The 12,277-nt window shown below is 27.2% G+C and overlaps 1 protein-coding gene across 2 annotated transcripts in view; it reads right to left on the bottom strand.

Annotated features, from left to right (window-relative positions):
• LOC111675621 (LIM/homeobox protein Awh) overlaps positions 1-11,116 on the bottom strand; it is a 30,587-nt gene extending 19,471 nt beyond the window's left edge. For both annotated transcript variants that reach the window (XM_046952912.1, XM_046952913.1), the window contains exon 1: positions 10,530-11,116. In XM_046952912.1, the coding sequence (XP_046808868.1) occupies positions 10,530-10,535 (6 nt within the window). In that variant the 5' untranslated portion in view covers positions 10,536-11,116. The remainder of the gene's footprint in view (positions 1-10,529) is intronic.
• Between the last annotated feature and the right edge of the window lie 1,161 nt (positions 11,117-12,277).

The raw sequence follows: 12,277 nt of genomic DNA, 5'->3' as shown, positions 1-12,277 counted from the left end.
AATTTTGTACTGATCGGTCATCTCTTAAACCTAGCATTTATAAAAAAACCCTTTAAAGAGTCAGGTAAATTTATGATAAATTTCATTTTATATAAACATTGATCCATTCACCAAATTTCATGAGATTTGTTTACATGGACACACAGACGGACATAGCTTAACTGAATCTGTAATTAATTTTAACCGATCGATTTGTATACTTAAAAGTTTAAGACTAATATTTTGGTTGTAACAGATATCAGTGTATAGTATAAAAATGTCAATGTCATGTCAAATCGTAAACAAGTTATAATTTTGTGGACTGTTTTTATGAACTTTAGAAAATTTTCTATTTTATGTTAATTTATGTCCCATAAACAAGTATAAAAAATATTGTAATAAAGATTTAAAATGCATTAGGTTTTGTTTTCTATTTACTTCAAGCCATAATTTATGACTGTCAATAAAATTTGATACAAAATCGCTGTTTTGTATCTTTTGGATTTTTTTATCACATTTAAATAATTATTATTTTAAATTAAATACTTAAACTAAAAATCGTATATTTCATATTTAATTTCAAAGTAATTTGTTGTTCTTTAGATTTCTTTTGTTTTATTTGAGTTTGAAGATTTTGTTTTTACGAACAACAATAAAATTTTGTGTCATCGTGCTCGTTGGTCATTTATTTTCAGGTTTATCTATTGAAATCTGTTCTTTTATTATTATTGTTATTCAAAATTTTATTATTTATTTATTTTTTTATTTAATCGGTTAATAAATCATTATGAAATTTATTATGTATGTAAAATGTTTCTGTTCTTTGTTATTTTACCGAAAAAATTTGGTTTTATTGATTTTTTTTACTATTGAAATAATATTGAAAGTTACTTATATAAGGCTAATGTATTGACTGACGTTTGTTGAAGAACTTCAATCAGTCGGTAGTTAATTTTTTGACAATTTAATTTTTTGTTTACAATTTGGGTATCCATCCTTAAACGAAGAGGCATTTTAAAGGTTTGAAAGAAACGCTTTTTTATATAAGATTGTATTTAATATTTATATACAAATGTATATGTGTATGTGAAATGCATGAGCAATATACATGATACAGAATTGTATTCCAACTATTTATATAATAACATTACTACTGAAATTCAAAATGTTAATTAAAAACGATAAAAGGAGTTTTAATTTCCGACAATGATATAAAGTTAAATGTCAAACGCCACTGGTCTCTAAGTTGGTGTCAAATCCATGTGTTACTGTTCGATACTTTATTGTTATTGTCGAAATGACATTTATTAACGGACAAGATATAAATTTCGTTATATAAAGCACTTGTCGAAAACCATCAAATGTTCTGTTTAAGTTAAGTAGATATTCCAAAAGGATGGATACATATATACAAATGTGCAAGATCACATTTCATGAGCAACAATAACGTCAATAATCGTCTCAACACTAACTGTGTGTGAGTAACAGAAAATAATCAAATATATAACTTGAGTGTCAGTTTATACATTTGATTTTCTTACATGCAAAGAAAAATTGTATTTATTAAAACATTGTAACATTGATCATTCTAAATTTATTATGATTACTTCAATCATATTTTAAATTGCCACCAATAATCATAAAAAAGTATTGTTAAAAACATATATTTGCTTGCTGCAATCATATGAGCTTGTGGCTATAAGATTATGTTGAAATTATTTTAATCATTTTAAAATGATCGCTATAATTATTTCTCTGAGTGTATCACTGAGCCGGAGCTAGTTGGTTAAGTCTTGTCAGGACGAAAGACAATCGTTACAAAACTGTCAAACACGATAAATTCAAATATAAAGTGTAAAATATTTTTATGTTTTCTGAGAACTTTTTGTAAATTTGTTCGTTTGTTTTAATTTCCTTTTCCTAATATTGCAAAAGCACAAAAACAAAAGCTGCACTACAATTTTAATGTGTTGCTGTTGCTGTTGTTTCGCTGATGTTGTCGTCGTTGATCGCTAGTACTATTTTATTTATTTTATTCACAATCATAATATTTGCATTTGTATTTTTGCATTTCCATGTTATTTGTGCAAAAGTTTTCTCGTAAAATAAAGCTGAATGTTGCAGAATGTTTTTGTTGTTGTTATTATTCCATGATAATGATGTTCTTATTAATATTTTTCTCTGCCATAAGTTTTTTTTTCATTCGAATGCCTGAGACTTTGTCAGTCAGAGTCATTCAGTTGGTTAATTCCGCTTTTAGCCATTCATGGAGTTTGAGTTTTGTGCGCTTTTTACTGCTGTTAAATACTTTATACACACACATACCTACACAGACTTTTTTGTACACATTTTTACATAGATTCATACAGAACGCAGTTAACCACAACTTTAAAAATTAATATTGCAAATAAATTTTGTGAAAACATGTTGCATGAATTGACATTAAGTGTTAATGAAGTTTTTTTATACTTTTTTTTCATTTACATCAAGTTTCTTTTTCTTCGACTCTTTTACACTTCTACATATTACCCTCCCTTTCCATCCATCCTTTCCGTATTAAATAGTTTGAATGCGTTTTTAAGGTTCTGAAAAGCTGTTCTTGCCTTTTTTATTAAACAATATACGTATTTATGTACATATTTTTGTTTACATACAACTGCAATAACTTGGCTGGCTGAATGGCTGATTTTACAGTTGGCTTCATGCAAAATGAATTTGTATTCTACTTTCATGAATAGAAGCTATTGTAAAAACTAAGCAAACATAAACTAATACACACATATCTTTGTATATAAATCTTTTTCGTTGCGTCAACTGATTGATTTATTATACTCTTCACCTTTCACAATATAATTTTCCGACCCTATATGGTATGTATATTTTGGATCCTTATAGATAGCGGAGTAGATAATACTATGTCCGTCAGTCTATCTGTCCGTCTGTGTGTCTCTTGAAATAAATTTTATTTATTTTGATAGAAAATCATAATCTCAAGTAAGAAGATTACTAGATATAGATACATTTGTATGTATAAAAAATTTCGTTTTAATTATGTTTAACTGTAAATATATTAATACAAATGTACATTTATGCTATAAATCCATGTATATGCTTATTTTTTTATTATACATATTCTAGATAAAAATCATTTTGTAAATAATAAATTCAAAACTTGTTAAATTTAACATTTATGTATTGCATGCCACTACACTGTTATGTACATAGATATGTATGTATTTTCATTAGAGTATATGCACAAACATTTCTACATATTCATTCTGCAAGTTTATTTCCTAGATTTAGTATTTGAATAACATTTATATTAAGGCAGTTAGTTGTAAATTATTTTATTACGATACAAAAAACATAAAACTTTTCTCATATACTGACGTTAGTTTTGTATCAATCGAGACCAGTAGATACTTGGATACTAAGATCCGTTGATTATTTAGTGTAAAAAATATGAATCCCGAAGATATTCATGAACTGTACAATGGTTTGAAACCCATCACAGTTTCCTTTTTTTTTATTAATCATTCTGTAGGTCACTTCTAAACAGTTATACATTGTTTTATTAATAATTTAAGATTTAAAATTGTCCTAAGGCTACATTAAGATTGTTATTTTAAAGATCGCTCTTATGTTCAAACATATTAAAATGTATGACAATATAATTCAACATAAATGTAATAAATAGTTGGAATATATTCCGATTTGTTTTAGGAAAGGATAATAATGGAGAAAACGCATGTTTACATATTCATAAATAAAATAAAGTTAATAAAATATGTAAAAAGGGATTCTTGAATTTTTATGTTTTAAATTTGTATTAAACAAATCTATTAAACATTAAACTATACTTTTTGGTCCTGAAGTAAACCACTTACAACACTCACACATAAACAGTTGAATAAAAGTATTATTCACAAAACCCATAACTATAAAACAACTATAAAACAAAACAAATCGCCTAAAAATACCAACTGAAGTGTCATGAATAAGTCGGAATACAATAAAGATAGATGGATGGGTTTTCAATAAACCCTCTTATTGGCTTTGTGGTAAAATGCAACGTTGATTGTACATGAATTTAGGATTTTAAATACGATAGAAATTGTGCATCTGTATGTGTTTGTGCGTGTGTGTATAAGTATGGGATGTCAAATTTTCGTTACGGATTGTTAAGCACGGGTTGAGTGTGAATTTAACTTAAAAATAATGAAAATTGTTTGCGCCCATCCTATTTGTATCACTTTTATCATTACAAAGGAATGAATAATATTACAACAAAAGTAGAAAAGCATGAAAATAAATAAAGTCAGGGATTTATTGTCGAGCGGAAGAAGGGAAATACATACTTGCAATATTTGAAACAAACTCACTCACACACTTCAATTCGCACCCATATAAAAATGTAATGTATTTGTGGTCATAAAACATATTTCTTTCTATTTTTGTTGTCGCAATTTGTATACATTTGTATGAATTTTTAAACATTTTATTGTTTTATTTGGTAAGTAGCATCACTCCATCAGGGCTTAACACAACACAAAGAAAATACACAAAAAAGGTAATTTTATCTATAAAATACTTATGCTCATAGACAAATATACATAAGTATCCTTAAAATGCTGTTGCAACAAACATTTAACACATTGTCTTTTCTTTGGTATTGTTGATGACGAAGTGACTTCTTGGTGGTTGTTGCTTAAGAGTAACTAACGGTGGTGAGTAGTAGGCATGATGTTGTCTTGACTCATTTGTTTTCAATCTAAGAGTCCTTAGAGGCTATTTTGCGGATTTTCGATGCTTGAGCAAACAATACTCACTTGAATTCTTTTGTTCCATTATTTTTTTTTAAATTTCTATGGTTATAATGGGATGTGTAAAATATGCGAATGTCTAGAGAAAATATATATCTTAAAAACCGCTACAACAATAACAACACCCAGTATTTATAACAATTTCAATTTCATTTAATAGAAAATGTTTAGTTTATAAATTTGCTACAAAAACAATAAAAATGTTTCTATTTTTATTTGTACATTCACAATTACCTGCTAAAAATCCCGCTGATTCTGTTCAATCCAATACTACTTCACGTAGAAACTTCTCATCTGGCTATTATTTTTGTTGTTGTCGTATGTATTTGTTTGCCAAAGCATACAAATAAACAAACTAATTTCGTATTCCTTACTAGGCGCATGCGTAACTGGCCATAAAAGCAACTAAAGGTGTGATTTTTAACAGCCTCTAATTCCTTAACAATTTCAAAACCCCTTGGTCACCCCGATGTTTGTGTTCGAACATCAATTGTCACAAGTCAAGATGTTGTTTACTTTTTTTCTTCTTTCTTTTAATATTTTATTTATTCTTTTTGTAGTTTTCTTAAAATTAAAAAAACACACACTCACGCACAATAGCAGTGGCAATAAACAACAACAGCATAAAGCCAAAGACGATTAGAAATTATAGATTATGGTCTGCCAGAGGTTTGTAAGTTAATTACGAAATCCTCTTGTTACTCTTTGTTCTCAAAATCGGTTTATTAATAATAAATTGCTATAGGACTGATAGTTAATCAATACAACAAATAAGAAATATTTGTAAAACTGGACATCTGTAAAGAATGTCCCTCATACTAATTCAAATGTCTTTTGTTTAATATGTACATATGTATTTCAAAAATCGTTGCAGTTTTCTATAACCAAAAAAGGTGTTTTTATTTATGCACTTATTTGGCACGCGCATTTTTTAGTTAAGGACCGATTCGAAGACAATTGGGAAACTCCGCTAAGATGAAAACTTTTTCAACTCAAAAACATACTTAGTAAAATATACAATTTTAGTTTAGTTTCAGCTGTTTTGAAAATTCTTAATAATATGTATTTGACCGCAATTTTTAAAATATTACACAGAAAATGTAAATTTGTAAAAAATAATGACGCCATTATTAGTTTTTATCATCACATTTTTAAGTGATAAAAATATATTAAAAACAAAATCGATTTAAAAATCCAACTATATGTATGTAGGTATATGAAATGAATATTTTTGTTAAACTATAATAAATTGATATTTTCATAACGATGAGGCGTAACTCAAGCAGTTTTTAACCTTAACAAAAAAAAACCAAACATAAATATAAAACATTTAAAAAATAACATTAATTTTATAATTTATTTTATTATTATACAAGAAAAATATTTAAATATTTTGTTTGGAATAAAGAGAGTATGTCAGTATAAAAAACTACCAGATTTTTCAATTTGTTTTGTTGTTGTTTTTTCTTAAATTTTTATATATAAAAAAATACAAATTTTAATAAAAAGTGAGTTCATAAATTATTATAGATTTTTCTTCGTTTTAGACGTTTTTGTTTAAACAGAAAAAAATAACTTCATGAATATTCAGTAGAATATTTATTTATGCATATTAATTTTCTATATAAACATACATATTGTATTTAAATACGTATGTATTAATGTATATAGATTAACATACAATGGTTTATAAATATACATATATGTATATTTAAATACTCGTACCAAGTGTTTACAGATGTGGCTTTTATATTTTGATTATCAATACTTTTCGAAATTCAAATCGAGTTTCTCTCTAAAATAAGTAAGAGATCCCATAATTCTACTTTATTTCTTGAAATCTGTGGCAATTAAGTTTATTTTTATTGCAATAAATCCGTTATTATCCAGCTGAGAAGGTGACTTCGATTTTACTATTTTATAGTGTCCGACTGATTAATATAATTCGATCGAAAACATGCCATCGCATAATGTTCATTTTTCGGCAATAATTTTGTAAAGATTCGAATTTTAGTTGTTTTACGAAATTAGCATATAGTTAAAGATTGTTCCTTTACAATAAAAGATTTCTACATAATATTTATTTTTCAACAAAATTAAGTTTCTATTTGAATTAGAAGGCTCAAAAGTATAATATTCTAAAATGTCCTTTCAAAACATTTCAAAAAATTAATAATAAATACAAAACAATACGGATGACAAAATCCGTAATAACTTCAGCGGTTTAACTTTGTGCGTGGAAAGGTTAAGAGATCTGATAATTTTTTTGAATTATATATTTACGTACACATGTATATCCTAGCATACATATTAATATAAGAATAACAAACATACATATCAGTAAGGTGACACTGTCAACCTTAGTAAATTTTACATAAAGTACACATACATGTGTATATTTCTTTTATATGTATGTATGTATGTATGTATGTATGTATGTATGTATGTATGTATGTATGTATGTATGTATGTATGTATGTATGTATGTATGTATGTATATATGTAAGAATGTGTTTATTCGTTTGTGGACTATAAATGTAACTTCTTTAACCAAATTTGGAAATTATTAGTATCAACAACACTTTAAACTGATTATCAACGCTAATGAATTTCAAGCTAAAGCAAATCCAGTAAATAATAAAAAATTTAAGCTGTATAAATGGCTTTTTATAAATGGAAACGTGACTAAAAGAAACCCCAAAAAATCATTTAAAAATGCGTAAAATATTATAAGTGTGGGTGGTATTTATCATAAATTTCAGTCTTTTTCATTTAGATCGTGTACGATGAGATGGATGGATATTCTTGTATGGATTATCTGTGAGATAATGAGAACAACAAAATACAAATCATAACTAAAGTTGGACCATGATTTAACGAAAAATTTTAAGTAAAGGTTTAAAATAACTTAACAATAAAAAATGTGTTGAGGGAAATTAACAACAAATTGAAGCATTTAAAAGTTATCAAAAATACACAGCGGGATAGCGGCGTATTTGAGCGCAAAATATCTGAGCATTATCATTGCACAAAAAATCGATTAAACACACGATACGTAAATGATATGATTCATATGAAAAAAAAGATTTGAGAGAAAATGTTTTTTTTTTTTTAACTTAATTTCTTTCTTTATTGTAAAAACACAGATACGAATTCAATCAATGTAAGACATTGAAATATATGTTTATATTTATTATTATAAATCCATCAGATACCTATGTACATTGAAATAATCATACTTTTAAATTAATTGTTTCATTGAAAATATAGAAATTTATTTATAGTTCAATAAGTTAATATTTTTTATAATAATATAAAAAATGGTTTACATTGCTTCTACATGTTCTGACAACTGTCAAAACTAAATTGTTTTAAAATAGGATATAAATGACTGCAAGTGTAAGTAATTTTGCGATCATGAAAACATCCTAATAATTTTCAGAGTTATTGTAAAAATTGCTAAAATTTAAAGTATTATTTATTAACTGATGTAAACAAACAAAAAAAACATAATTTATGAAATTATACTTTTATATCTCTGTTACAAGTAAATAAATAATGTTGTGAATGAATTTTACTCATACAATGTAGAGTTACGTACAATTTGTTTACGAGGCAGGGTGTAATAAAAAACATCATTTTACTTTTTTGTACTTTTTTTTTTTGCTGCATCACTTCCAAAGCGTATGGAATTGAATTTACACGAATCAGTAAAATAATCGACAACATGAAGATGTTTTTGTTTAGTTAGTAGGAACTTTTTTTCTTTGGCCTTTTTATCGATGATGATTTTTTAAAATCACATCAATATCAGCGTATGCACATCATCAAAACTTAACAGATTTGTTGGATTATAAAATATCCTTCCCCACACCGTTCAATCGATCGATCGATCGACTGACAGACAAAACCAGTCGTACATACAACGATTTATCCAAACATTCATTCGACAACCAGCAATCTTCATAATAAACTGTATTTTTATGTGTGGGATCAATGCGCTGTTGTATGCCAATATCCAGCTGAGATTTTCAAAGCTTTGATCTGCAAGACCCGCCTGTCAATAAGATTTCTGTTTCTTTCTTTAACTTTTTTTATTTATTTTCTTTGTTTTTGATGGGTTTGTTTTGAATAAAACTCTCATCGCTTACTTTAGTAGAAGTATTTAAGTGTTTTTCTTCTCTTGCTTTTATGATTGATGCAAAAGCATCTGAATGAAAGGAAAAATTTAAAGAATTTTATTTGGCTAAATAATTCGATGAACAATAGACCGACTCGTTTTGTATGGAAATCCTATTTTTTGATTTCTTAATTATTACAGAATCTTAAAATTTTATTTTGTTTTACATTGATTTGCACCATATGTATAATGTTTAAAAAATAACATTAAAAAACAAAACTTTTAACTTTTTTATAACAAAAAAACTTAAAAGCGATATACATAATATATACTAATTTGTAAAAATGAAAAATAGTCATTCATATTTCTAATTTTAAATATTCAGCATATTTGACCTATTGAACAAAATGCCATATACTATAATCTAAAGTATAAATTGGTTAGATGTGAATAAAATGTTATTTTTTTATAGGCATGTTGAATTAATACAATTTTACAACAAAATAAATTATTTCGAGGAGGTGGAAAATATCCCAACATGACACAATTATTTCAGCTATTTTAAGTTCAGACTATTCCCATGTTTTTAATTTGGATCTAACAAATAAAATTAAGTTAAGGAAATAGCAGGAAATTTAAGTTGTTAGAAAACAAAAATCCTTCAGGAAATTTTTTAAACCGTCTAGATGTTCAAAATGTAAAAACATTTGCAAACATTCTTAGCTATTTGAAATAAAATTTTAAGTAATAATTTCATACATTATGGTTTTAATGGTTTTCTCTCTATTAAATAATGAAATTTATGGAAATAATTCCGGTACAACGAATTTTTAAATTTTACGAAAGGGCCTGATATTATATCATTCATTATACCGGGATTTGATAACCCTCCCAGGAAAAACTTACTAGTTAAATCTTTTCACGACCTTTTTATTAGCATTTTAAGTCGTTATTTGAACACGAGGATGACATTGGGTGCAAGAACTTCCAAAATTGTTTACAAATAGGAAATTAAAGTAGTTCTTGAAGTTTCGCTTACAAAGAAGTTATTTTGTTTTTTAATTGAAAATTGTTTAAGAACTGCAGAATAACAGATTATGTTTTATCAATTCTTGATTTGAAGCGAGAAGATTCTCATTTATATTACAGGTATGGATTGACATACATATAAAAATTTCGGTGAATTATAAACAGTAACCATATAAATGTATAAAAGGAAATCAAAGCTTTAAAAGATGAACAGCGATCCGTAAAGTTTAGTTTGATCTACATACATAAGTATCCCAGAACCAAACCGAAACTTTCTAGTCCATATTAAAAGTTTGTCTTAAAAATGTTTATTTCATAATATATGATTTTGAATTTAATGTATGTACCTATGTATGTTTTATAATAAACAGTTGTTTTTTCTAATGACAGAAGATCCGTTAAATAGTACACTATATAAAACACATTTATAATAATATTAAATAGTCAATCAATATGTTTTGCCGTCGCATTATTTAATCGATTCGCATTGACATATCTTTAGTTTGCAAAAATTTAAATTCAAATTTATTTAATACCGCCGGTAAGAAGAATATGTTGAAAACTGGTTAACGACGTACCTTCATTTTAAGTGCCTCCACAATTTTGGCGGTTTTTAATCCAAGTGTTAAATATAAAATTCCAATTATTGCTGTTAGCGCCGTGTATTCCAACAATAAATGATGGAAACGCTTTTCCGACACTCGATAAGTATTGAACTATGTAAATATTTTAACTTTTTTTGTTTTTTTGTTTGTTTTTATTATTATTTAATATTTTGTTAATTTTTATTAACTTTGTATGTTAATATGGTGTATGATTGTATAAGTATTATTTAATTTTATCTTAATACATATTTGCCTTTTTTCTTTTTATTTTGTACTTTTTTACAATTATGTACATATACATATCACTTTTTTCCACAATTTTAAATATTATATTCCGTTTACACGTTTGTTGTTTTTCATATACATTCATATGTATTTGTATTAATTATATTGGTAATAATGCGATAAATAACACGGCTAAAATTACGACGATATATTCCAATACGAAAGAGTTTAAATGAAGAGTTTAAAAGAAAAAACACGTCAAGCCGAAGAATTGAATTAGTGCCACACGCCACACAAATCCACCAACGTATAGAACGTCGTTACAACGCAAGACCACTCGTTGAACTAACCAAATGGCTGATGGAGAACACAAAAAGCAATCAGTCCGTCAGTCCCGCACACAAAGCCAGCATTCAGTTTTGACTCAGTTTACAAAAAAAAACAATAAACACTCAAACGGATGGAAACGACAACAAGAACAACAACAGCCACCACAATAATGATATGACAAAGATGAAGGCATGCACACAAATATTACAAACATATAACTTATGAATGTGTAAGTTTGTATCTGTGTGAAGTTTTGAGTGTGGCTGACCAACATCCAACCAACCAACCAACAAGCCAGCCAGCCAACCAACAACCGTACAATCAACGATCATCATTAACTTGGCAACAAATATACATACGTAGTCAAGTGCACCGATACATTCAAAAATATCCACTCCATACTTGCTCATGATGTTCTGCTCTCTTGCTCATAACATAGAGCAAAAAAAATAGATACTGTTGCCCAAAACAAAAAATAGGCTAGATACAAAAAGAGGAAAAATATGTATAAAAGATTAAAAACGAAGAGAACGCACACAAACGCCCATTTGCATGATGAAATTCCGTTCAACCATTTTTTCAATCATCCACCACCATAGAGGAAGAGGAAACAAATTGCAAAACGTACAATAACTCAGTAAATGTGTATCTTGCAGATACATGAGTAATTCTTTATAGACTTAAGGGTCGTTTTGATTGGCTCTGATGAAAGAGTTTAAGTACTTTCTCTACTATGGCACCGCCTATCAAAATATGTTTATCTCTCCCTGAGTAGGTTTAAAAAACGAGTTCTCAAAGCTTATATCATTCTGAGTAGACTGGAATTTGCACTCGAATTCTCCTGTAATGAGTATGCAGTCGCGTGTCATAGGTGAGTGAATGCCAACAGCAAGATTCCATAAGAAAACCTCTCACTAGTGAAACATATCAACAAAGAATATGGGGTATCCTAAGCGCACAACATTATCTTGATCGAATTTCAAAACACTTGTAGCTGTTTATTTACTTGTTTTATGTTATTCATTTCCAGCAACCACAAACAATTTCTTGCACTTTCAGAGCTTCTAAAGAATGCATTCTTATGAAATTGCATTCATATTAGTATTATGATTGATCAGGATTTATGTATGTATATAACTCTGTATACTAATTTACTATTAATTAGA

The sequence above is a fragment of the Lucilia cuprina genome, chromosome 5 (genome assembly GCF_022045245.1).
Source record: "Lucilia cuprina isolate Lc7/37 chromosome 5, ASM2204524v1, whole genome shotgun sequence".
Taxonomy (NCBI): domain Eukaryota; kingdom Metazoa; phylum Arthropoda; class Insecta; order Diptera; family Calliphoridae; genus Lucilia; species Lucilia cuprina.
This window is presented reverse-complemented; position numbering and strand designations above follow the sequence as displayed.